The 24,744-nt window shown below is 42.1% G+C and overlaps 4 protein-coding genes and 1 non-coding gene across 5 annotated transcripts in view; 2 read left to right on the forward strand and 3 right to left on the reverse strand.

Annotated features, from left to right (window-relative positions):
- Nucleotides 1-1,060: 1,060 nt before the first annotated feature.
- zgc:110239 (uncharacterized protein LOC550326 homolog) lies at nucleotides 1,061-7,761 on the forward strand. Its single transcript, XM_048243448.1, has 11 exons — nucleotides 1,061-1,298; nucleotides 1,657-1,716; nucleotides 1,984-2,076; nucleotides 2,911-3,083; nucleotides 3,176-3,425; nucleotides 3,606-3,801; nucleotides 4,936-5,123; nucleotides 5,324-5,415; nucleotides 5,970-6,131; nucleotides 7,137-7,326; nucleotides 7,518-7,761. Exons 1-11 carry the CDS (start codon nucleotides 1,244-1,246, stop codon nucleotides 7,703-7,705), a joined length of 1,647 nt encoding a protein of 548 aa, XP_048099405.1. The 5' UTR covers nucleotides 1,061-1,243; the 3' UTR covers nucleotides 7,706-7,761.
- LOC125295372 lies at nucleotides 4,597-4,731 on the forward strand. The gene has a single exon (XR_007193663.1). It is a non-coding gene; the product is annotated as a small nucleolar RNA SNORA54 (small nucleolar RNA).
- A 1,443-nt stretch (nucleotides 7,762-9,204) lies between the features above and the next one.
- Nucleotides 9,205-16,844, reverse strand: si:dkey-166k12.1 (solute carrier family 22 member 13). The gene is made up of 10 exons (XM_048243449.1): nucleotides 16,491-16,844; nucleotides 16,205-16,308; nucleotides 15,721-15,875; nucleotides 13,856-14,024; nucleotides 13,530-13,644; nucleotides 11,543-11,649; nucleotides 10,898-11,109; nucleotides 10,590-10,698; nucleotides 10,201-10,401; nucleotides 9,205-9,438 (listed from the first exon to the last, which is right to left on the reverse strand). Exons 1-10 carry the CDS (start codon nucleotides 16,842-16,844, stop codon nucleotides 9,363-9,365), a joined length of 1,602 nt encoding a protein of 533 aa, XP_048099406.1. The 3' UTR covers nucleotides 9,205-9,362.
- Nucleotides 16,845-17,906: 1,062 nt separating this feature from the next.
- epgn (epithelial mitogen homolog (mouse)) lies at nucleotides 17,907-20,382 on the reverse strand. The gene is made up of 5 exons (XM_048243454.1): nucleotides 20,204-20,382; nucleotides 19,979-20,104; nucleotides 19,375-19,489; nucleotides 19,070-19,228; nucleotides 17,907-18,781 (listed from the first exon to the last, which is right to left on the reverse strand). Exons 1-5 carry the CDS (start codon nucleotides 20,238-20,240, stop codon nucleotides 18,727-18,729), a joined length of 492 nt encoding a protein of 163 aa, XP_048099411.1. The 5' UTR covers nucleotides 20,241-20,382; the 3' UTR covers nucleotides 17,907-18,726.
- Nucleotides 20,383-21,719: 1,337 nt separating this feature from the next.
- Nucleotides 21,720-24,744, reverse strand: part of mthfd2l (methylenetetrahydrofolate dehydrogenase (NADP+ dependent) 2 like) — a 38,176-nt gene continuing 35,151 nt past the window's right edge. The window contains exon 8 of the mRNA XM_048243453.1: nucleotides 21,720-22,265. Within this exon, the coding sequence (XP_048099410.1) occupies nucleotides 22,150-22,265 (116 nt within the window). The 3' untranslated portion in view covers nucleotides 21,720-22,149. The remainder of the gene's footprint in view (nucleotides 22,266-24,744) is intronic.

Consider the following 24,744-nt stretch of genomic DNA (forward strand, 5'->3'; position numbering starts at 1 on the left):
TCAGACAAGCAATTGCAGAGACCCGAGTGTTTTTTTTACAGTAGGCTAATGGTCAGCTAGATGAAATGGGCTTGAAATCATGTACAATCGCTAACCTAGGCCTCTGTCAGAGTCAAACCTAAGACAATTTTCTGTCATTTTGAGAGAGACAACTTTAAACTTTTTGATTTGAATTCTTTGAAAATCTATGCCACCATATGTCTCACTATGTCAGATAGGTGAGCAATGTTTCACACTAATTATAGCCTACTGTTACACAAGAATGTGGATCCATGAGGAACTTGACTTTGATTTTGCTCTAGCAAGCCAATTTGTAGGCCTATTGAGACCTGGCTGGCAAGTTATTTTTTCTTTCAGACATCTACTTTTTCTAGGTGAACGGTGTGTATTTTTGTTGCGAGTTTTGGTATTTTTGACGACTTTATACATGGATTTCTATGCAACGTCACGAAAACATGCGTGCGCAACCAAGAGGCAGAAAGCACCATAGAACAGCATAGAGCAATGCAAAAGAGCAAAAGAATAAAATGAGTTTTTGTGCTGAAAACTGCACCAATTCGAAATCACGATGGTTAGAGAATGTTAAATATGTTCAATACCCCTAACGGAATGCATGTCTTCGCCAAAAATGACAAAATACAATGTTATATTAATAATCCAGAATACAGGAAATCACATCAAACAAATTTAAAAAATTCTGGGGGAGGACGCCCAAACCCCCCCTCCCACATATACCACAATTAGTGGGGGGCCCTTAATACTTCTGGGCCCGAAAGTTCATAATCCGCCCATGCTGCGCGCGCATCTAGTTTTGTTGGTAAACGGGAAACCCGTGTGCAGGCCTATTATTACTGAGCAAAACTTTTTCACAAAAATGTCCAGGTCTTTTTCCAGGTCTAGAGCTTTCTATTAAAATATCTATAAATAATATTCCAGAGCTGCACAACATCAGACTTTCTAGACAGCTGTTTTAAAAATCCTGCAGCACTAGCAAAGATGTCCGCTGTCTCATCAGCTGATCCATCAGGTGACGTTCAACCTCGTTGTCATATGACCGAGGCTAGCCACTCTACTAGTTTAACCGCGCGTCTGCTCTGTCTGTGTTGTTGTTGAAGCAATGAAGCAACATTGCACTTCGAGAAGTGGTCAGCACTGAAGTTTTTGTCGTCTGCTGGTCAGGCACATTGTGATACTTTTTGAGACCAGTCGTTTGTTTTTGGTGGAGCAGGTTTAATGTAATCGAATGCTAACAATGTGGGCCATGCTCTTGTTCGCATTTCTTCTGTTTGCCGTGGAAGGTAGGTTGAGACGAAGGAGACGAAGGGAGATCATTAGGCGATCTGGTTTATTAAGATTCTGTTGCTGTAACCATGGTTGGCCTCTGCTTAATCTGAAGCGGGTTAATTCTAAAGGGTGATGGGCTGTGGAAAGTGTGTGTGTGTGTGTGTCTGTTACACATTTCAGGGAACTGTTGACCTCATGATTTCTTAAATTTTGCATCATATTGTCATAATTAGGGCAACGCGTAGTAGGCCTGCTACTTTGGGTTTCTTGTTGGGTTCTGGAATCGTATTGGCTCAGAATTAACACGAGATTCCAGAATTTGGTTCTTGACTTTAACCTTACTGATGAAAAACTCGTGTTCTTGTTCCGCAGAGATCAAAGCCACACCCCTCCTTGCCGTGCCAGACTTTGGACAGGCATATCACGTGAAAGGTCTCCCTGCAATTTTGTTTGTCTGTGGTAGTTTATATATAGACGCAACTTCTGTCCTTTCCCTGAATTAAAAAACAACCAGCTCTGTTTCTAAAGCCTTTATAACATTTATAACTCAAAATGCTCATTTATTTCAGTGTGTTGCTGTGTTCAGTTTTGGATCCTTTATTGCTGTTTGCCTTTTAAAGCAGCCTACATAAAGCTGTATCTTTCAATGTTGAGATTGATGTGTTGCTGAATTATAACTGTAATTGTAAATTTGTGCAGGAGTCATCTCTCTTCCTTATGCGGAGATCAAGGAACCTTTTGAGGCTTGGTATGATTTGAAGGGAGGTAGAAGCCGGGTTGATTATTATCATGGTAAGCAGACATGCTCTCTCTGAATTCCATCTCCCAAATGCAGTAGCACTCTGCGACACCCTAGCTGTCCAACCTAGTTGTCTAACCTGAGTTTTGAGAAGCCCAGTGCTGCACTGGACTGGGGCCTGTAGGCCTACCCTAGAGAAGGGAAGACCCATGTGCTAGTGGGTAGACTAAAACCTGTGATATGGGAACAAGATTTTCTCTCGGTTAACCATCTGTTAGGGCAGAAGTTCTCAACCTTTTGGGGTCTAAGGCACACTAAAGGTCAAACCAAAACACCAAGGCACACAGACTTATGGTTGCTGATTATAGATTATGTCACACATGACAAAGTGTGACAAGTTTTATGACCACAGTGATGGGCATACTATATGCTCACATGATGTTGACTGAGCTTTTTAATTAAGAAGCTGTGTCATTGATACTCAGCCTGTTTCATGAGCCCGTATAAAAACACATTGGGTTCCTTAATATCCCACAACATACCTCACTTTCCCTCACGGCACACAGGTTAAGGTCCGCTCTGTTTGTGTATTTGAGGGACTGCTAGTCAATCCCTCAATTTGACTTTAGGGCACGAGTGTTGACTTCATAAAGCACTAAGTCTTGAATTGCGTTTCTGTTAACGCTTGAGTTCTTACACAACATGTAAGTGATTTCTACAAAGTTCAAGAGGGTCAAGTCAAAGGAGAAGTGAAATTGATCATGACTTGTGTGCTTAACAATTTCTGCTGTCAAACTAGGGACTTATACAAGTCTGTTTTATATATATATCTGGGAAACTAAACACATGTTGACTTTCACACGCTCACCCTCTCTGTTTATCACTAGGTCAAGTCTCTACCTACCAGCTCAGTGCCCAGAAGCCTGCTGGAGTTGCTTATAAGGTAACCCCTGTTACCACAGAAACTGAAATGAATGTCATGAAGTGTTTCCAGGTCAATGGAACTAAGGAAGACCCAGTCTTGCCCCAAGTGGCACTGCCAGACACAAGAAGCTTCCAGGTGTGTGTGTGAGAGTTTTGACTTTTTAGAGTTTTGAACCCCCTGAATTTTGATCATGTTTGGTTATGTTTAATATATGCGTTTTTGTGTAGTTTGTGCGGACGGAGTATTTTGGTGGGATCCTATGTGAGGTGTGGCAGAATGTCACTCAAATGGGCCCTAAACAAAACACCTACAGCCTGTGGGTGACACGGCCAGAGGGAGGACCCTCACCACCAACACCTGTTCACTATGAAATGATTGGCTACAACACCCTGTTGGGATCCCATTATGACAAGTACCTTTTGGACTACACTGAGTTCAGCACAAACACTGAGGATAAAGACTTCTCTTTACCTGAAGGTATACACATACACACCAGCGCAACACACACACGTACACACGCATTTAATGCCCAGAGCACATTTTAAAATCAATCTATTATTTTGGTTGCACATTTTAAGTAATGCTACTAGCTGACCAATGGGTGTTTCTCCAGGAAAACATTTCTCCTTCTTTCTGCTATCTGTTTTATCTCTCTAGGAATGACCTGTGGTCCATTCCCTGGCCCTGGAGTAGAGCACCGCTTGCTGGTCAATCCTATTCGAGATCTGCTGCACACATCCCCAGTGGGTCATGCCCACCACCTCTTCGGCCATTTCAAGGAGAAATTTGCACGTCAGTACAAGGATGACAAGGAGCATGAGGAACGTGAGCACACGTTTGTCCACAATGTGCGGTGAGTTGTAGAAATATGCTTGATTTGATCCCACTAATGCTCCACACAGATACACGCATCTTCCGTGATGCCTTGCCCTTTATCACATTTTCACTTTTGTTGAAAATGTAAAAATGGAGCTGGAAAGACTACTTGCTGTATACCACCTGGGCAGTATGAAATGTAGATCACTTTATACTGATTCAGCAGACAAATAATGAAGAAAAATATTGTGATAGACATATTTGCACAGCCTAATGCTTTAATTAAAAAATATCAAAATTTGGCGACAGTGGCAATACGATATATTGTGCAAGTGGCGATACGATATATTGATATTTCAATAGCAATGCACAGCCCTACTACTTGCTTATGATTCCCGCACACAGTTGCGTTCCGTCAACGCATGCAAGTGGGTGTTCCTGACGGTAGCTATGCAAATGACTTGAGGTATAACCCACAATTCAGTTCGGCAACGGATGACGTGAACCCATGTAAAGTGAACGGGATGCGTCTCTAGCACTGCAATGCACGCAACTGTGTGTGGGAGCCGATAGAATCAGGTGACCGTTCTACTGTAGAAGAGGGTTAGTCAAGTGGTAAGTGCAGATTAAGCATGGAGCTAGAAGAGCTGGGTCTTCAGGAGTTGTTTGGATATAGAGAGGGACATCCCTGCTCTGGTAGGAACTGGTAGTGCAATATGTGGTCAGTTAGTATACTTAAAGGGGACATTCACAAGAAGGACACTCCCACTAACTGTCTGCAGCAATGCCTCTACATAGTGTGCTTCATTTATACACATCTCCCGCTTTCCTGCTGCACTGTTCGTAACCTGCCTCAGCACCCAGTCTGAAGTTTGGGTTCCATTCCAGTGCCAAAGTAACTCTTCCAGTGAGGCAGGGGAGCGGTGCCTGTTTGTGCTGTCTCCCTGTTCACTCTCTGGGAACAGGTGCTTCTTGTAAATGTGGCAGTTGTTGTGTAGTCGTGGAATGCCCCCTCTACTTCTGTGACTCAACGTGTGTGTGTGTGTTTAAATGTCACCAGTTGAGGCCATATATTCTTGGCCTCTAGATGGCAGTCTTGCCCAATGAGTCACCTTCGTGGGCAAATAGTCTAATCATGTTAAACATTTTTTTGCCTTTGTATTGTCCTCAGATATGTGCACTCTAAGAACAGGCAGGGTTTGACCTACACCCTAGCTGTGAATCATCTGGCTGATCGCTCTTCTGCCGAGTTGGCTGCCCTTAGGGGCAGGCGTCACCGGACACCCAACAGGGGTCTGCCTTTCTCCAAAGAGCTGCGTAGTGTCACCCCCCCAGAATCACTGGACTGGAGACTCTATGGTACCTATTTCAGCCATCTATATATTTCAGTCACGGTTTTTTGACTTTGACTCTTTTCATGTGTTTTGTTATTATTGTTAATACCAGTTGCGCGTGTGTGTGTGTGTGTGTGTGCGCGTGCGCATTTGCCATGTGACTGTCATTTTGCTAATAAGTATTCTAACTTTGGTATAAAGGAATATGTCTGTATCTGTGTGCAGGTGCTGTAACTCCAGTAAAGGATCAAGCAATCTGTGGCTCATGTTGGAGTTTTGCAACAGCAGGATCTCTAGAGGGAGCACTCTTCCTGAAGGTAATGCCACATTGATTCAGTCTTTCAAGTAGGCAGCCAGGTGTCTCTAAACACTTTAATGCTACACCTAACATGTATGCTACATGGGCACACTCAAGGTGTAATTAAACAAGTGGCAGATCATAGTATAGTCATTTTGAGTGTCAGTACATGGAGGGTAGGTAGGTAGGTAATGGTCACCATTAAAATGAACATATTGGAGTTGGGACGCTCCATATACAGTATGCTCACCTGGACCACCACAATATCCAGTTGTGTTTAAATACATCACACATTTTCCTAACTTAAGAGGAAATGTGCCACATTAATTGTTTAATTAAATTAGTGAAAATGTCCTATTGATGATGTATTGCGGAATCTTTGTGACTTAAACTAGTCATAATAGGGCAATCAAATCCAATTGATTGTACCTGTGTTTAACTGACTACTGCTCAACTTCTAAAGTACTCTGTATATAGGCACAGCAATCTGTCACTTGATTATTTCTTTGATGCTGGAAATAACATTCCCCCTGTGTTTTCTCTCCCTCTCCCTCTCTCGCTGCCCTCCTGCAGACGGGAGTGCAGCAGGTGCTATCGGAGCAGATGCTGGTGGACTGCACCTGGGGCTATGGGAATAATGGCTGTGATGGCGGAGAGGAATGGAGGGCATATGAGTGGCTCATGAAACATGGCGGCATAAGCACCACTGATGACTATGGAGCCTACACTGGCATGGTAAGCACTACTGATGACTATGGAGCCTACACTGGCATGGTAAGCACTACTGATGACTATGGAGCCTACACTGGCATGGTAAGCACCACTGATGACTATGGAGCCTACACTGGCATGGTAAGCACCACTGATGACTATGGACTGGCCTAAGCACCACTGATGACTATGGAGCCTACACTGGCATGGTAAGCACCACTGATGACTATGGAGCCTACACTGGCATGGTAAGCACCAATGACAGCCTACTGCATGACTACTATGGAGCCTACACCTGATGACTACTGGCATGGTAAGCACCACTGATGACTATGGAGCCTACACTGGCATGGTAAGCACTACTGATGACTATGGAGCCTACACTGGCATGGTAAGCACTACTGATGACTGGAGCCTACACTGGCATGGTAAGCACTACTGATGACTATGGAGCCTACACTGGCATGGTAAGCACTACTGATGACTATGGAGCCTACACTGGCATGGTAAGCACCACTGATGACTGGAGCCTACACTGGCATGGTAAGCACTACTGCACTACTTATGACTATGGAGCCTATACTGGCCTGGTAAGCACTACTGATTACTATGGAGCTTACACTTGCATGGTAGGAGGAGTTTTCACACACTGATGGTGGTACATGGTTATTTAGCACGATACATGCACTGTTGTTGAGGTATATTCTGATATATATATATATATATATATATATATATATATATATATATACTGTTGGCAGCAGTGACCAGTATTGACCCATTATTTTTAGCAGAAAAGGTCTCCCCCTATATTGCCCAGTCATCAGCTCCAAGGACATTTTACCAAAGACTTTTGAAGTTTTTGAAATGATTTGGGATTTCTAATTAATCCTGTTGTATTTAGAAGAAATCGTATGACTTTATGCAAGTTTTAAATGTTTCAAATGCTGGATGGATTTGTGGAATTGCCATTGAAACAGAAATGTATATTTGTCTGGGTTCATCAGTCCAGTGTGTGTGTTTTCACAGAATGGTTTTTGCCATTATAACACCTCAAAGTTGACTGCGCGTGTGAAAAGCTACACCAATGTTACCAGTGGTGATGCACAAGCCCTGAAGGTGGCGCTATTCAAAAACGGACCAAATGCAGTCAGCATTGATGCTGCACACAAGTCCTTCACCTTCTACAGCCACGGAGTGTATTATGAACCTGCTTGCAGTGAGTGCCTTCCAATCTATCACTCACACACACACACAATCATTTATACAGATACACATTCTCAACATAACACTATAATTATGGACTATTGTCCAGTGATTCTCATACACTACCATGTGTGAAGTCTACTATCAATAGGCATGTAGTTCATCTTCTGTTAACAAGCTTTCGAATTCTGTTTTTTTCTGCAGAAAATGGAACTGATGACTTGGACCATGCAGTACTTGCAGTGGGTTATGGGGTGCTGGATAATCAGCCCTACTGGCTGGTGAAGAATAGCTGGTCAAGTTATTGGGGCAACAGTGGTTTTATCCTCATGTCAATGAAAGAAAACAACTGTGGAGTGGCAACTGATGCGACATATGTCACTTTGGTCTGAAGACCATCCATTTTACGACGATTTTACTTTTTAATAAAAAAATGTGATGGATGATACATTTAGTCAGTGTATTTTTATTGTGCTTTCTGTCACATTTTATTTTTATGTACCGGTACAGTACATTCACATGCTATTTTTGCCATCAAAGTATGGACTGTGTAAGTGCATTGGAGTGTTTATTGGTTTTATGAAGTACATATCAAAGCCTATTGAAAGAATGCCTGTCTTTTGACCTACCTTAACCCCTCTACATCTAAGCAAATTATATACATCACTATATACAGACCATGGATTGCATATACACTAACATCACTTGTCCATGTACTGTGTGGTGTACCTAAAGAGTTCAAGGGGATATCCCAAGTATGTGGTTTAGTCACTTACTCAGTTTTGTGAGTAACCTTGATACGTTAACTCTAAGTGATTGGAATACACCCTTACATGGCAACAGCTCTCAAAGGCATTTTGAATCGCACATCTACTGGTACACTGGTACAGCTTTAACGGCTTCTACACACAGTTGCGTGCGGTGCAGTGCTGGAGACACATCATGTCCACTTTACATGGGCTTACGTCATCCGTTGCTTTAACTTTCAACTTTTGGTTCAACTTTTGCTGCACCGACGGACAACAACAGAAGGCACCAGCCAATCCAATTACGGCTATACTTACACAAGTAATTTGCATAGATACCGTTGGGAACACCCACTGGCATGTGCCGTTGACGGAACACAACTGTGTGTAGGAGCCGTAAGTGCAACCTTGCCTTGTACAAGAGTGCAGCATATATATAAGTAAAGGACCATAGCAGGTCCTGTACTTATGATCACACACCTCTGGAACTCATCACATTTCCCCTACTAACTCTCCATCACTTTTGTATTAATTCCCTAGTTAAGCAACTTCATTCAAATACTAAAATGACTGGTCTAACAATGATGAGAAAACATAGTTCACTAGCATATTCTCACTACGTTCCACGAACACAGAAAATGCAAATGGCCTTCCGAAGACCTAGTAATGATTTGCTGCTCCAGTTCCACTCATGTCACCGTGTGGGATTAGCTGGATCACAGTCAGAGCAGTGTTTTTAGTACTCAAATTCAGCCTCCAGAGCATTTCCTGTCTTGCCCCCGTTACAATGTAATACCCATCACCCACTTCATCATGCTGTCATGCCCTGCTCATGCTCTCCATTAGCTGCAATTCACCTTTATTTTCCCATCATTCACCCATTGCTCCCTACTTTAAAGGAACCGTATGTAAGAAATGTATTTCAATTAATCATAAAATGGCCCTGATATGTCACTAGACATTAATAAATCATGTTCATTTCAAATACTTATATCACTGACAACAGTAGTCCGGACAAGATATTGTCATTTAAAAAGTGAAGTTGCAGTCCTCAACTGATGTCGATGTTGTCATGTTGTGTTTTGGCCTGATGCACCACCTATCTACTAATCACAAAGTCAGTAGTGTTTCGGCATCCGGGTTGCCAGCTCTGCCAGTCAGGGGGGAGGGGGAGGGGATACACCGCTCTACAGTATTTTGAAAGTGATTGCAGTACCAGTTTTGACCACAATCTTACATACGGTTCCTTTAACAACCCCAACCTCATGAGCTTGTGCGTGTTTTGTGTGTCAGTGGTTTTGGGTCAAGAATCGGGTGCCAAGTGCTGCAGCTGCTGTCCTTCTGATGGACTGTGAGACTGGCTGATCCCCACTGAAGGTCTACAGTAAAGAGAATGAGAGGAAGACATAAGCATATGGTTATAACAAGACTTAGAACAGCACTAAACAAGATTTGCTCTCGGCCCCCCCTACAGTTGAGAAGCGCAATAATAAACAATCTAAATATGCATCTTTTGCAACAAAGCATAACTCCGATATAATATATAGGGAATGCACCGACAGCCATCTTTAGAAAATGATCTCCAAATTCCTGTAGCATAGGAGCTGTTTTCCGTTTCGTTTTTTTTTTTTTTTTGCTAGGTTGGTAATCGCCTAAAGAGAGCGGCTCAGACAAAGGAAGAAATGCCGTTCATCATGTAATGAGGTTATGTCGTGCCATCAAAATGATTTTGGAAACGTTTTTTTAAGGTAAAACTATTACGGTAAAACTATTAAGGGTGCCTTTCATTTTTTTTCAAGGTGCTATATGTAGTTGTTTTTTAGTTTATAAAATAGCAACTGAATGTGAAGAAACAAGCATTTTAATGTAATGTAAAAAACACCTACAGTATGCTCTGTGATGCCCAGATATCCTCTAAAGTTAGCATGCAAACCAGCTGCTGGCGCTCTCTTCTAATACCACTTTGTACCACGTATGGTCAGGCCTGTACTAATTGCAAACATCATGGTGCATTGAAGACAACTCGAATCCTACACAGAGCCCCTTTCATGTGCATATACACACAGCACCTGCACCAAATATTTGATGTGTTAGTGATTGTTGATGGTGTTATGCAATGGGTGTGTGTGCATGTCACTCACTCCTGGATATCCTGGAGATTATCTGGAAGTGGCTGGTTGGCCGTCTCTGGCAGAGCCAAAGCGAGAGCTGCCCCCAGTAGAGGGGCACAGCCAAAGATCACCATGGGAACGGTGGGGGCGGGGTCTCTCAGCATGTTGATTAGAGGGGACAGGACTCCTCCCATTCTCGCAAACATGGAAGCCATGCCTATCCCTGTCTGTCTGCAGGGAGGAAAGTCACACAGAATTAATATGTGTGTCTGTGTGTGTGTGTGTGTGTGTGTGTGTGTGTGTGTGTGTTATGTTAGTGAGAGAGAGACAGTAACAGAAATCCTAGCTCTGTGTATGTCTGTGTGTGTGAGAGAGAGGCTGGTCTAAAGGAAAGGGTTTGTGTGAAATTTGACGTGTACCTCAGAACTGTAGGGAATAGCTCAGCAGAATAGATGTAAATAACAGCAAAGGAGGCGGTGATCCCAAACTTTCCAACCAGAGCCAGAGCTGTAACCACCTGGGGGTTACCTGAAAGCCAAAAAGAAACAAACAACAGAATGGCTGTGTCCATTTATATATGGCGCTCATTTAAAAACAACAGCAGCTGAGTAAAGAACAAAAGGACATTGTGGAAAGGAATAATGGAGCAGCGTATGATATGGCCCCATTTAGATGGCTTATGGGCTGCTAGACAGGTGAACATGTTTGTGATGATCCGCATGTTTACCTGCTGGCACAGTAAGGGTGAGGAGACAAGCCACACCACCCACTGCCATGAAAAAGCTCTGGGGAATTCTGCGACTCCATGGTAACACCACCAGAACCACTGATCTGGCTGGAATCTCCACCAATCCGAATATGAACTGTGTGAGGTAAAGATCCACCCCCAGACTGGACACACCAAGAGAGAGGCCATAATACACCAGCACATTTACAAACCTGAAAATGATTAAAAAAAAAAAGAAAACACAGATAGGGGCACTTACAGACTGCAAATGTTATCTGCAAACAGGGATGGATTACTGCACGGGCCTACTGGGCCCAGGCCCAGGGGCCCAAGGGGTCAGGGGGCCCTGAAGCCCAAGCCTTTGCATGGAATCATTGCCTCAATATCAACAAATCAGGATGTAGGCTATGAATCTGATTGAATTTAGTATTGGCCATCCCCAAAATGCACCAGAATACAGGAAATCACATCAAACAAATTTAAAAAAAATTCCCCCATCCCACATATACGACAATTAGTGGGGGGCCCTTAATACATCTGGGCCCAGGGGCCCGAAAGTTCATAATCCGCCCATGTCTGCAAATGCTATCATTTCAGCTTTCAGTAAGCATTTGTGTGTGTGTACATCTCTGTGTGTTTCTGTACCACAGGTAAAACAGGATGAAGGATCTCCTCCTCATCTGTGGAGTTTTAAGCAGGTCGATGGCGCCACACTGACCCTTCCCCTCTCCAACGATATCACACCTTTCCAGCTGTCCACACAGAGAGCACAGAATCACTATAGACGTCATGATCCAAGATTAAACAAAGACAAATCATGGACATAATGAGAAAACTATGACGATGACATGATATTGTAATGATAAATGGTCAAGATTTGCGATTTTTTTAAATGACACATAATACTGATGGATTTAAACACAATAACGTCTGAGATAATATGCTGAAAATAATGTCTGGACTGATTGTGTAATTACAGTTATGCTATTTGCATGTTTTGATAAAAAAAAATGATATGGAGGTTTAAAAGATTTTGAAGCTGTAAGGTGTATATTAGAGGTCTGCACTCCCGCGGTAGACCCGCGGGTCCCGAAGCAAAAGAGTGCGGCGCAGGACAACTTTTAAAAGCTCTTTGCGGGAGCGGGTGGGATGAGAGGGCGTTCGCGGGTGCGGGACAAACCGATGATTCACTGCACTCCCATAAAATTAAATATGTGCATAAAATTAAATATGGAAATGATTAAAGTAGTGTTCATAACTATAGTTCAGCTGGATGTTCTGTTAGGCAGCATTAAAAAACGAGGTTTAAGCATAACTGACGGATAGCAGGCCTATAGCCTATATTGTCGTTTACGTGGGTTCAATTTGTTCCTGCTGCTCATTGTCAAAACTTGAAATCGAAAGCATGACAGAGGAAGAGGGCAGACTAGGCCTACTTCAGTTGTTAGCCTACATTCAGAACCAAGAAACTGACATTTGGAGTCTTTCTCAGGTGTGTGTGTGCTCCTTTCGTGAGACAGAAAGAAAAGCTGAATAGGCTATCCCTCCTGCATGCGGGCTTTAGCGGGCGGGAGCGGGACATCATGTTACAGATGCGGGCGGGAGCGGGACTAAAAATGACACATTAATGTGGGAGCGGGATAGAATATTGCGGGAGCGGGTGGGCGTGGAGTCCCGCGCAGACCTCTAGTGTATACATAGTATATGGAACAAACTAATAACAGATTTACCGTAATCTTTCTTGAACATTATTTAGCTGGGCTAAATTTTTGGTGTAGAGGTACATTTTCACGGAAGGCATGGTTTGGTAAAATACTGAACTACCTTTATTAGTTACGGTATTTAAATGTGACATAAGGATATGCATCTCAAGTGAGTTTATGTTTGTCCATATTTTCATAAAAAAAAATCCTAGGAAGTGGAGAAACCTGGAGCATACTGCTGAGGAACGTTTGGCAGGCCCATCTGTCTCTGGCCCGTCCATAAGAATAGAGTTGAGTGGAGAGGAGAGGGCAGTGAAAGAGAAGGACAGACCGATGGAAGACAAAGATGCAAGAGTGACGCAGGAGAGAGGCCAGATTTTAGAGCACTCAGAAAGGGCAAGAGAAAAAAGATGAGGCCTATGATGTCCATCCGGTTATGGCATGTAGAACATCTAGTCCAGCAGTATTGACAGTAGTATAATCAGTGATTAAACAATAACATGATCTCTATTTCATTCTTATAATTACCCAGAAGAAAATATTGCTGCTTACAACAGTCTTGTCAAAAAAATGAATCGGCCCTTGCCAAATTTTGGCCTGTTTCTCCTAAAAGTAAAACCTTTTTAGCAGCACAATAATAGCAGAGGAATCATAAGTTGAACTTAAATTGGACTTCAACTCTTATAAAATAACCTATTTCAGCCCAAACAACTAAATATGAGACAATGGACAAAGCCTTCATGTTAAATTGAGCACAGTTGTGCAAGGAGAAATAAGCCAGACAAGAATATATTTAGAATTTCCTTTCCTCTGGGTAGTCATGGCACTTATACAATACAATACAAAGAAGTGCAATTTGACCCAATCCTTTTGATAATTGGTAACATTAACAACATTGCTCAATACTTTTGGGATAAGATTTGACACACCTTCGCAGAAGAGGGGAAAGGTCGTCCATTGACCTTGGCTGCTCTCCTCAGAAGAGTAACTGCCTCTTCTGTGCGGTCTTTCACCAGCAGCCAGCGTGCAGAATGAGGGACGAGCCTGAGGTCAGTAAGACAACACAAACACACAAACACACTTATATTATGGAAATTTTTAAATTATGATGAAGAAGCACTCTCATTGGGAGGAACATTTTGTATGAAAACAAACGGCATGCCATTTAACCTAGAGCGGTTCATCAGTGGTTGAAGAATTTCTTTCAACTGTGTGACACCTTGGTTGGTGTGTGTGGATTCATGGCCTAAATTACCAGATGTAAAATATAAAAAGGACTCCTGGGGCAGAGATGGCCAGCTGCAGCTGTCTCCAGTCCCTCAGCAGGTACGCGATGCCCGCCAGCAGCATATTGCCCACTCCAAAGAAGTAGTCTGTGAAAATGCCTGCTAGCATGCGGCGCTGGGTACACGTCCACTCTGTGCCTGTGAAGGGGTCCAATGTAGAAAGCAAGTGCTTCAGGTCAACGTGTCATAACTGGGGTCAGAATCAAGTCTTGTGGGGTGCTGTATCACTCGAGTCAAAATTATCTTTATCTTGGTTATTTGAATTATTGATAACATTTGGTGACAGACAGATACTCCCTACAAAGGTGGCATGCATCTGCAAAACTTTTTGTGCAAGAGAACACATGCAGATATGTCCACCTGTGTCACTATACTGGTTCTACTGGTATCTACAGTTATGTTTTGCTATAGTCTATAGTGAGCCATGTTGCAGGCATTAACTATTCATAATTGAAGATCCTGTTCTAAGGTGCTGGGGTCAAGGCTTGATCTTGGGTCAAAGATAGAGGGTCAGGCTGAGGCCAACTGAATGAGATGTTACCTTCCATAAAGACATTTTGTGCCTGCTAATGGAAAGGTCATTCAATCATCAGTCAGCACACACTGGAGTTGTTCATTTCTGACCCTGACACATGAACACACATGCTATATACCTGAAGCCTCTTGAGCCTGAGAGTTCCATTCATTATCAAAATGTAAACAACTGAGTAGCTTAATCTAGGTCAAAATTTGACTCATCAAATAAGAGCTTAACCGACTTCTGCTTTCTGTATAATTCCAAATACAGGATATAGATAAGGGTATTGAGACGCCTGCCATTTCATCCACGGCAACTTAAATGACATCCATTCAAAATCCATAGTTTTAATATGGAGTTGGCCCCCATTTCCAGCTGTAGCAGATTACATTCTTTTGGGGAGGATTTCCACAAGATTTTACTCTTCTACTCTTTTAGGGAAGATTTCCACAAGATTTTAGAGTGTCTGTGGTTATTTGTGTCTATTCATTCAGATGAATATTTGTGATGTCTGGCACTGCTGTGAGATAAGAAGGCCTGGCTCTCTCTACTAGTTCATCTCGAAGGTGTTTGATGGCATAGAGAAATCGGTCCTCAGTGGGCCAGTAAAGTTCTTCCACACCAAACTCGCCCAACAATGTCTTTATGGACCTTGCATTGTGCCCTGGGGTACAGTCATGCTGGAACTGTAAATGACTTCCTAAAACTGTTCCCAAGTTGGAAGCATTTAATTGTCCACAAATGTCTTGGTATACTGAAACATTTCCCTTCACTTACCCAGGCCCAACCCCTGAAAAAACCCTTCCACTTGCATGACTGTACATAGTGTAAAAAACAAGGTCCGTAAAGACATGTTTAAGTGATTTTGGTATTGAAGAACTTGACTGACTTGCAAAGAACAGGGTTCTCTAAATCATGAAACCTTTAAGGACGAAGAGAGATTGCGAGCCAGGCTTTATTGTCCAACATCTGTGCCTGACCCATAGACTGTAAAAAATCCCACAATACTCCTCTGATTGAATGAGCAAAACATTTTGAGGAATCGCTTCCCAGAACAGTGGAAGCTGTTACAGCCATAAAGGAGAGACAAACTGGATTTATTATGAGATGTCATTGAAGCTACTGTGGGTGTAATGGCAGACGTCCCAATAGTTTTGTCATACAGTGTATTTCTTCAAGCAGCATTGTTCATACAAATCAATATGGGTGACTTAGCCCATCCAAACTTCCAACTGCTCTGTCTAGTGCCTGTGGCCTCTTGGTATAGTGCATGTGGGTGGGTGTGTTGTTTATGAGTATGTGCACACGTGGTCTAACCCAGCACAAAGGCGTTGATGATGACTCCAGAGATGGTGGTTCCCAGCACAAAGCGCAGCAGCACGTATGTGGGGAAGTTGGGAGCAAAAGCAACAGAGATGCCAAACACAGCCTGCAGCGCCAGAGACAATAGCAAGCAGAACCTACGTCCATACCTGGGAGAGAGAGAGGGAGAGAGGGATGGAGGACCAGAGGAAGTGAAACAGGTGAAAGGGGAGGAGGAAAGGCAAGGAGCAAAGGGGGGAGGGAGATAAAATGCAAGTGACAAAGCAGTGAGGGGGAAGGAAGGGAGAGTGTGGAACAGGCATAAACAAACACCAGGAAGACAGGGAAGATAAGTGAGGAGGAGTAGAGAGGTACACTGTAGTATAAAGGTGTATGTGGAAGAGAGGTATGTATTGTAAAGGTGTATCTAGAAGAGGTACAATGTAGTGTGTAAAGGTGTATGTGAAAGCTTGGATAGTATATGAATGGAGTACTATACCTGTCAGCCATTGCTCCAAACACAGCTGCTCCAACTAATAAACCCAGCATGTAGATGGAGGACCCAAGACTGTTCAGACTGGCTCTGTCACAAACCAAATCCCACTGCATATGTATAAGCAACACAAAACAACACACTTCATTGATATAATCAGTCACTTAAACAATTGAATGCCATGTCAAATTCCAATACTGATGTTACACTTTTTTGTGATAGTGGTGGTGCTGGCGGTGTGGGGAATAGTCCATTTGTGATAAACTATTAAATGAAAGGAAAGTTACATGACCTCGGTGACAGTGGTGCTGTGAAATATCTCGCGGCTGTATTCCCATCCATGACTGCACGAGGCAGAACTGCTATGGTTGACAAAAAGTCCACAGGCTTGCGTGCGCTTGAGGAAGAAAGAGACGATCAAGTTCTGGTTTGCCATTCCGGTATCAGAGATGTTACCCGCCGTTCCAGGATCAGATTCGGGAGACGATGGCGAATTCCGGCACCAATGCGGAGGCGTAGCGCCGGTAAAGATGCTGGCCATCATGTGAAAAGCCAACAGGATCTGCGGGAGACAGATCCATACGTACAGAATCTTTTGAAATCTACCAAAGCCACCCACAGCAGATAGAATCTGATCGAAATTCATTTATTTATATGCCGTGATTCCTCCAGATCTGCAAAACTGAATTAGAAAGTTCTACTAGCGTTCCTCGAATTGCTGTAGAATGTGCAAGAGGTAAGGTTGCCGACAGCTTAACTTCTCCTTCTGCACTCCCTTTTGTTCGAGAGCGCGTGTAATTCAGATCTAAGAGGCTAATTAACCCAGAGTCTCTGTGCGTGCGTGCGTCCATGTGTGTGTTTGTGTGTGAGTGTGTGAATGGAATGTGAGCGTGTGTGCGTGTAAGTTCTTTGTGTAAGTAAAATGCAGGTCCCGTTATGCTATCATCGTTTCATTCATTATGCCGGGGATTGGGTGCATGCAGGTGAGCGTCAGTCCATCAAATAATGCCAGAAAAGCAGAGAAACGCGTATTAGAGTCCTTGGTCTCGGTATCCTTGCACAAACAATAACCCCCAACCCGTGCTGTTGAAAAACTAATGAGCAGCGAAGGGACTCAGCAGATCAGTGGCGCACAGACGGGAACGAGGAGACGCTGGTCACGCGCAAAAGCGCTTATCCTACCTATAGCCCAGTTTTAACAAATTTGGGATTTGCAGACGCAATAATATGCTACTAATACTACTACCAATAATAATAATAACCTAATAACTTCCTTTAGTTTAGCGTGTTTAGCGCTTCTGGATCATGAGCAGGTTTAAATAGGACAGTGAACTCCCCTGATACTTAGATGAAAGATCAAAGACTATAGACTAAATTGGTCCCTTAACGACATATGATGCAAACTAAGATAGAAAAGAACATTTGGTTGAGAGGAGGCTTGAGGATATCCTCACTATAACAACAAGGACGTCTAGCTAACATCCAATGTGTGCATTTGACGATTTGTAGGTCCCTATATGATCAATTCAAAACACCATCAGTTTTCCTCTTGGTAGGCTACTTGTAGAGTTTTGTATAGTTGCGTACTAGCAAATTATTTCAGCATATTAGAGTGATGGTCTAGTAGTTTTTCAATCTACAAAATGCTTTACTTCCTGTCATGGAATTTACCTCGACATATTAGACACAAGAACCACAACACGTAGTATTGGTTTGCTCACAGACTCTTGGCACCACGAGGAGAGAGTGCTAGTGAAAGGTTTGAAACCCCTCACCATCAGTCTCTGAACCTGCAGCCCAAAAGCAGTGTCTTTTATTGTACCGATGCACACAGAAAAACAGGATGCCAGACATCTATCTCCTTCAGCTTGATTTCCTTGAGGGGGCCTCTTCCTGTGCGTCCCAACTCGAATTCTGTGTCCTTGAAACTCAGCATAATATTTTTGCTTACAGAGGTGATTTATATATCTGCTTACACACGTGTTTTATACAATGATAATAATAATTCCTTTACATTTCCTTTCTGCTTATACTATACATTTTCCACTGGAACATTTCAGCTACTTTTAAAGGGGGTGTTTATGGTAAACAGACTATTGTTGCCACATTAATGGTAATAAGCCAGAGATAGAAAATAACTGTTTGAGTAGCCTACAGTATAAAATACTAAAAAACATGTCAGAATGTGTGGTTGCAACACATAAAACAGAATAATGTTGCCAACATTGTTGGGTGATTAAAGGAGTTGCGGCTGATCCCACCCTGTGCTATTTAAACATTAAAGGCAGTTCTTTCGGCAATAACAAAAGTACCGGTAACAGTAGCCTACTGAGCTGTTGCACATGATGAACTGAACATGACACAACTAACAACATTCTTTCCATGTGGTTAAATCATACATTAACACTGACAGAGCAAGTATATTTAGTAACTTTATTAGAAATATTAAATATCTAATACATGACAATTAATTTATCAATAAATAAGTTCAGTGAAACAAGTGAAGTGAAATGAAGTGTAGGGTTCAGTCAAACATCTTCTTTGCCATCATAGGTTTTATATGGGAGAGACTCCCTCTTACATCTGTAATAAAACATATAAAAAACATGTCAAAACATCAGAATCAGTCTGCCTCAAAATTAGAATTAGAAATGCATCATATTGCTTTACTTGTTTATCTTTATCAACATAATCATCTTTCACAAATGTCACAGACAACCTTGTATCCCAAGTACACTCTAAATGTATGTCACAAGTTTGACCATGAAATCCTCAACATGTGAGTCACTGTGCTTTTAGTCAGTGATGTGAGGAGACATACCAGGGGTGAGTTCCAAAAGTGCACCAATCTGAATTTCAGAGTAGGCTTACCTTTTCTTCACACAACAGCAGATGGCGCCAGTGAGACAGCCCAGCAGCAATGCCACACCCAGGCAGATGCCAATGATTTCCTCAGGACTAGCTTGGCCCTGCTGGTCTACAGTCAGCCACAGGTGTTCACAACGTTCCCCAACATGTGTGGGAGGGCATCTAGACACACACACACACACACACACACACACACACACACTTAATTTATATGGTATACTTTTTAAAACTGACACATTGGTTCTATTTTGACAATGATTTATGAAATAGTGGGTAGTTTGGTAATTATTCAGTTCTTAAGTTCTTACCTACAGCTTGGTGTGTCTGTATCTGGGATGTAATGGCAATCACCATTCATACAAAAGTCCTTGTGATCTGATGTGCAAGATCTCTGCAACTTCAGAACTCTTGGCATCTCAAGTTCTGGAAAAAAGGAGGGATAATGAGGAAAAGTAAGGACCATCTCAGAGTCCATTGTACATCTGTTGATGCGGAACCAGCATGTGGTTTAAGTTTCCCTCACACAAACATAAACATACACCTGAAATGGTACCATCTGCAATGATGGCAAAAAGTTTATTTAAGCTCAACAGATCTATTACTCCCTTTCCTCTGTCCAAGGCTGGCTGGAATAGTTGGCTGGAATAGTTTATGACTTGGTCCGAGCCTCTATGATTATTTTCCATTTAGAGAGCTAGGACAGTGTATGTCCAGCAAATGGACAGTGTATAAACACCATGCTTTCTTGTGTGCTCATTGAACTGACACCTACAGGACAGTGATGAGCAGTTTGCTCTCTGCAAGCAGGTATATCCCCAAAACACTTTCTCCTGATTAAAACCTTTTGGATTTCTGAAACTCTCTCCTGGAAAACAAAACAAAAGGAATGCAAATATGTACAGTCTTAGATACCTTGGCTAGAAGTAGAGTTCTCCAACGTTGCTGAATGGTTCTGTGCAGCAGACAAACTGCCCTGTGGCATCTCTGTGGACTCTCCACTCAAAGTCATGAGGAGAGCCATAGCAGCAAACACAGATACTGCAGGATTCCAGATTTCATCAAAATGTTTAATGCATTATAGTTTCAGTCAACATCCCAAAACAATGTGTATGTGTGTGTGTGTGTGTTGATACTCACCATGCTGCAGAAATAGGTGAAATGTCTGTAGAGTCATTGCTTGTGCTGTGTAGATTTGCTGAGAAATTCACTGGAGATTCTGAGCACTTAATTGTTGAACTTCTCAACTTCAGTCTTTTCCGGCAGCTCCTGGCTTTTCTCAGATGTCAGTCCTGTGTTTTCCCTATAATTTACCGCTTGGGGAATGGGATTTATACTTTCTGTGGATACACGAGTCAACCAATCACAGGGTTTCAAATCCGGAGCTGAAATATTTGCCAGTATGTTAAAACGCATCATTTCCTGTGCCCTCAGGACTGCAGCATGCAGAGACTACACCCCAGCAAAGAAGAATCATTCACCCATAAACGCTTCCTCCAACACACACACACATTCATGGAGGTGAAAGCATTCGCCTCAGGTAAAAGTAATTCCAAAGATTGAGAAAGACACTTTCTTGTGGATGAAGATCAGTTTTCCACAGATTTGTTTAATGTTTGACTCATTGTTCAGTTAATTTGATGGCGCACAGCCATCCCCTGCATATAACTGCATATATAATAGGGCTACAAGCACTTTAATTAAGTTGATCTCTATACCCACTTTGTAGAACATCAGGTCCTATCTCTCATTTAACATGAGTAGGTTAATGCTGTATTAATATGTAGTATGTACACATACTGTATTAGTATAAAATACATATAAAAGCAGGGGCTGTCTGTGGTCCATACACTTAGAAACTGAACTATATGCCGTATATAGTAACAGTACACTTCATATTTTTATCCAGTCAAAGTCAGATATGTCTATGCCAGTCAGTTAAAAACTAGAAAAAACTGGTATTCCTCCAGTCATTATTAAATCTTACTTGTGCAAACCCTTGTCATATGTTTACATAGACATGTTTAACAGGAAAGAAAAACAGTGATATTTGTACCAAGGCAATTTCACTCAGGAATGTAATTGGTGACTAGTATTAACACCAACCTGGGGGTGATTCGCCCAAGGGTTAATATTGTAGGATAAACAATGTGAAGTATGTGTATTGGCATGAGACAAGTACCACAAAACTTCATAGCAGCAATACCCACCAAAACATAAACAAAATAGAGAAGGAAAGTATTAAGCATTTCCTTCTCTATTTTGTTTATTGAGAAACAGTCTAAATTGCTGTTTCTTACTCCTGAACCACACAATGGTTGGAAGAACATGTTTAGGACTTTCACAAGTCTACAATGAGTGAAAGCCAGATTCTTCACGACTTTGACATGCATGTTCCTTTGTGCTTCAGATTTCATGAGGTAATTAAATACCTATATGGCTTACATACTATAAGTTGCGGTTCAGGATGACATACAAGACACTACCACATCTCACATCTTTGCTAAGGACACTTAAGTTGTTGGCTATAGTGTGTACTTTAGGTATGTTAATATGTATACATTTTGTATTTTACATTTATATTAAGGTTTTACTACATGGAAATCGTATGTCTGACAACAAGCCCCAACGAAATGCAATAGCATAGTCAACAATGTGTGAATAACCTGATGTTTTATTGTACAGAAACTAATATCCCAGATCCCAGTTTGGTACAACAGAGGCTCTATATTCTCATTTAACAATATCAGAATGACATTTCTCCATGACTTCACCATAACAACATTTCAAAACTATTTCTTAACAACAAGCATATTCAAGCATACCATGGACACTAGAACAAAATGACCTCTTAATAAGCATTAATATTGGCCTACCCTAATACCCCATAAATAAAACACAACATAAACAGACATATACAGATCATTCAGACCTCACATTTACACACACAGAGTGGCACAGAAAAATCTGTGATACGTTTTGTCATCTGGTTCCGTCAGACATTTGTCTGTTTCTTCAAGCATTGAATACTTATAATAGTTGTCACGGTGTAATATGTGTACAGTGTGTTTGTCTGTTTCCATGTTTCAGTGTGCCAAAGCATTTCTTGCTGCAGTAACAGTATTTTTCATCACCATGGCGATGGTCACTGGACCAACCCCTCCAGGAACTGGAGTAATAAAGCCTGCTTTTTGCTGCACACCTGCAACAGAAGAAAAAAAAAAAATCAGACATTCTTTCTTACCCTCCTTACCTTCCCTACCCAGCCTTTTCTAGATTTCTCCATCATACATTCCACCTTACTCCTCCACCACCATCTCATCCCTCTCCCTCTCCTTTCAAATGAGCCATTGCCATCCATCAGTATTACAACATTATTTGAAGAAAATATCTGATGTGTCAAGACACGAAGGTACAGAAAATGTAATAAAGGATCAGAGAAAGTTTGAGGCATGGCACTGAAGGTGTTTTGTGCTTCTTCTTTAACCCATTTACTCCTAAAATGCCTGCTAAAAACGCCTATAGAATCCTATGGCATTCTAGACTAAATAACCTTATTTCTTGAGGGTTTTCTGAAAACATACTAAAAATTGTCAACGTCTACCAACATTTAATATCTAAGCCTCTGTAGCACCTAGAAACATGAAATAAAAAGCATGCTGCGCTATGCAGCATCAAGCGGGAGATTCAATGTTGCGCTATGCAGCATCAGGCGGGAGATAGAATGTTGCGTCATGCAGCATCCAGCACGAATGGGTTAAAGGAATTTTAAGAGATTTTATATTATATCACATTTATAGGAAAGATAGCCACACACACAAACTACATGAAAACAAGTATTGTAGAATAGACAGGATTCTCAAAAGAGGCAGGATCTAAAGACACTAAACAAATGCTTCAGAAAAATAGTTAAAAGTGTGGTCAAAGGCATCGAAGGATAAAATTAATTAGTGAAAGTAGGCAGTGGTAGTGTAGTGGTTAAGGAGCTGGAAATTTCACGTAAAAAGGTCTTTAGTGACAAATGTGGATGCATGCTGGCATTTCTTGTTATGTGGTGAATGTCAGGTGATTGTCTAATTTTATTCCAATTTCACAATGATCATGGAGGATAACCTGGTTAAAGGAGAATTCCGGTGTGATTTTGACCTAAAGTGTGTTGAAACATGATACCGAGTGTGAATGTATGTCTCATAGCTCACCTCGGCTTGTCCCCTGCACTCAGAAATCTGGCGCTAGTTAGCCAATGCTACCAACACAGTGTTTCGTTGTGGTACCTCGGGCATCGGCCTAGCCATGCAAATAAATCACTGTTTTACACCATTTACAAGGCTCAAAGTAGCTCCATACTTCATTGGTAGACTTCTGAGGGCCTTGACATTTAAAACGAGACATAGAGAACTTTGAAAAAGCACTGGTAGTTTATTTACAAGACGATTTATACAGACAGTACCTTCAGGAGGTTTACCGTTAGCCGCCATCTTGAATTTAGTCACGATAAGTCGAGCAACGAGTACGAATGAACAGGTGTGATAAGGGATCAGATTCCAAAAATAATTCAGTGGAAATGCATGGATTCCAGTTGCTGCTACTGGAAGCTGTTGGTAGCATCGGCTAACTAGCGCCAGATTTCGGAGTGCAGGGGACAAGCCGAGATGAGCTATAAGACATACGTTCACACTCGGTATCATGTTTCAACACACTTTAGGTCAATATCACACCGGAATTCTCCTTTAAGAGTGAGCTGGCCCCAGCTGTGGCGCAACTGACTGCACCATACGCCGGTGACCCGGGTTCGATTACCGCCCCGTGGTCCTTTCCGGATCCCTCCCCAACTCTCTCCCATTCGCTTCCTGTCACTTTCAGATTCAGATTCTTGAAACTAACAGGCACAGCAGAGGCTCATTCACAAAAAGTAAACGAACGCAATAGGGGGAAGGTGGTCATACCGGCACAAACTTAGGCTATATAACAGGCAAAACACGGGAGACACAGGCATTTGTATTCTTTAACTTAAGCCTTGTGTGCAGGGATGGATTACTGCACGGGCCTACCGGGCCCAGGCCCAGGGGCCCAAGGGGTCAGGGGGCCCTGAAGCCCAAGCCTTTGCATGGAATCATTGCCTCAATATCAACAAATCAGGATGTAGGCTATGAATCTGATTAAATTTAGTATTGGCCTTCCCCAAAATGCGCCAGAATACAAGAAATCACATAAAACAAATTAATTAATTATTACATTTTCTGGGGGAGGACCCCCAAACCCCCCCTTCCCACATATACGACAATAAGTGGGGGGCCCTTAATACATCTGGGTCCAAGGGCCCGAAAGTTCATAATCTGCCCATGCTTGTGTGCACAGACGGAATTTTGGCTAGGCTTCTAAGTCTACCCAAGCCTATTCCTGACACTTGTCAAAAATGCAATGGTCGGATTAATTAGGCTTCGGAGCAATGGTGTCGGAAAAATGAGAAATGCCGAATAGGTAAAAGTTGAGGTTTAAGATAATGTTCACTGCCCTTTCTTTCACGTTTCTTCCTCAATATCACTTGCTTTATTTCTTCATTCAGAGCTAGTGACAGTCAGTCGGCCTTTGCGTAAAGAAATAGGCCATATTTGAACACTTTCAACTCCTCGCCTATGATTACAATGAATTTTTATTAAAATACACATTGTTATGCTGTT

The sequence above is a fragment of the Alosa alosa genome, chromosome 5 (genome assembly GCF_017589495.1).
Source record: "Alosa alosa isolate M-15738 ecotype Scorff River chromosome 5, AALO_Geno_1.1, whole genome shotgun sequence".
NCBI classification, from domain to species: domain Eukaryota; kingdom Metazoa; phylum Chordata; class Actinopteri; order Clupeiformes; family Clupeidae; genus Alosa; species Alosa alosa.

Coding starts and splice junctions, on each gene's coding strand:
- zgc:110239 (XM_048243448.1), top strand. CDS start 1,244: ATGCTAACAATGTGGGCCATGCTCTTGTTCGCATTTCTTCTGTTTGCC. Junction 1,717..1,983: donor ACAGGCATATCACGTGAAAG/GTCTCCCTGCAA, acceptor AAATTTGTGCAG/GAGTCATCTCTCTTCCTTAT. Junction 3,802..4,935: donor ACGTTTGTCCACAATGTGCG/GTGAGTTGTAGA, acceptor TATTGTCCTCAG/ATATGTGCACTCTAAGAACA.
- si:dkey-166k12.1 (XM_048243449.1), bottom strand. CDS start 16,844: ATGAATTTCGATCAGATTCTATCTGCTGTGGGTGGCTTTGGTAGATTT. Junction 15,876..16,204: donor TTTGGAGCAATGGCTGACAG/GTATAGTACTCC, acceptor TCTCTCTCCCAG/GTATGGACGTAGGTTCTGCT. Junction 13,645..13,855: donor CTTTTTATATTTTACATCTG/GTAATTTAGGCC, acceptor TACTGACCTCAG/GCTCGTCCCTCATTCTGCAC.
- epgn (XM_048243454.1), bottom strand. CDS start 20,240: ATGACTCTACAGACATTTCACCTATTTCTGCAGCATG. Junction 19,490..19,978: donor GAACTCTACTTCTAGCCAAG/GTATCTAAGACT, acceptor CCTTTTTTCCAG/AACTTGAGATGCCAAGAGTT. Junction 19,229..19,374: donor ACAGACACACCAAGCTGTAG/GTAAGAACTTAA, acceptor GTGTGTGTCTAG/ATGCCCTCCCACACATGTTG.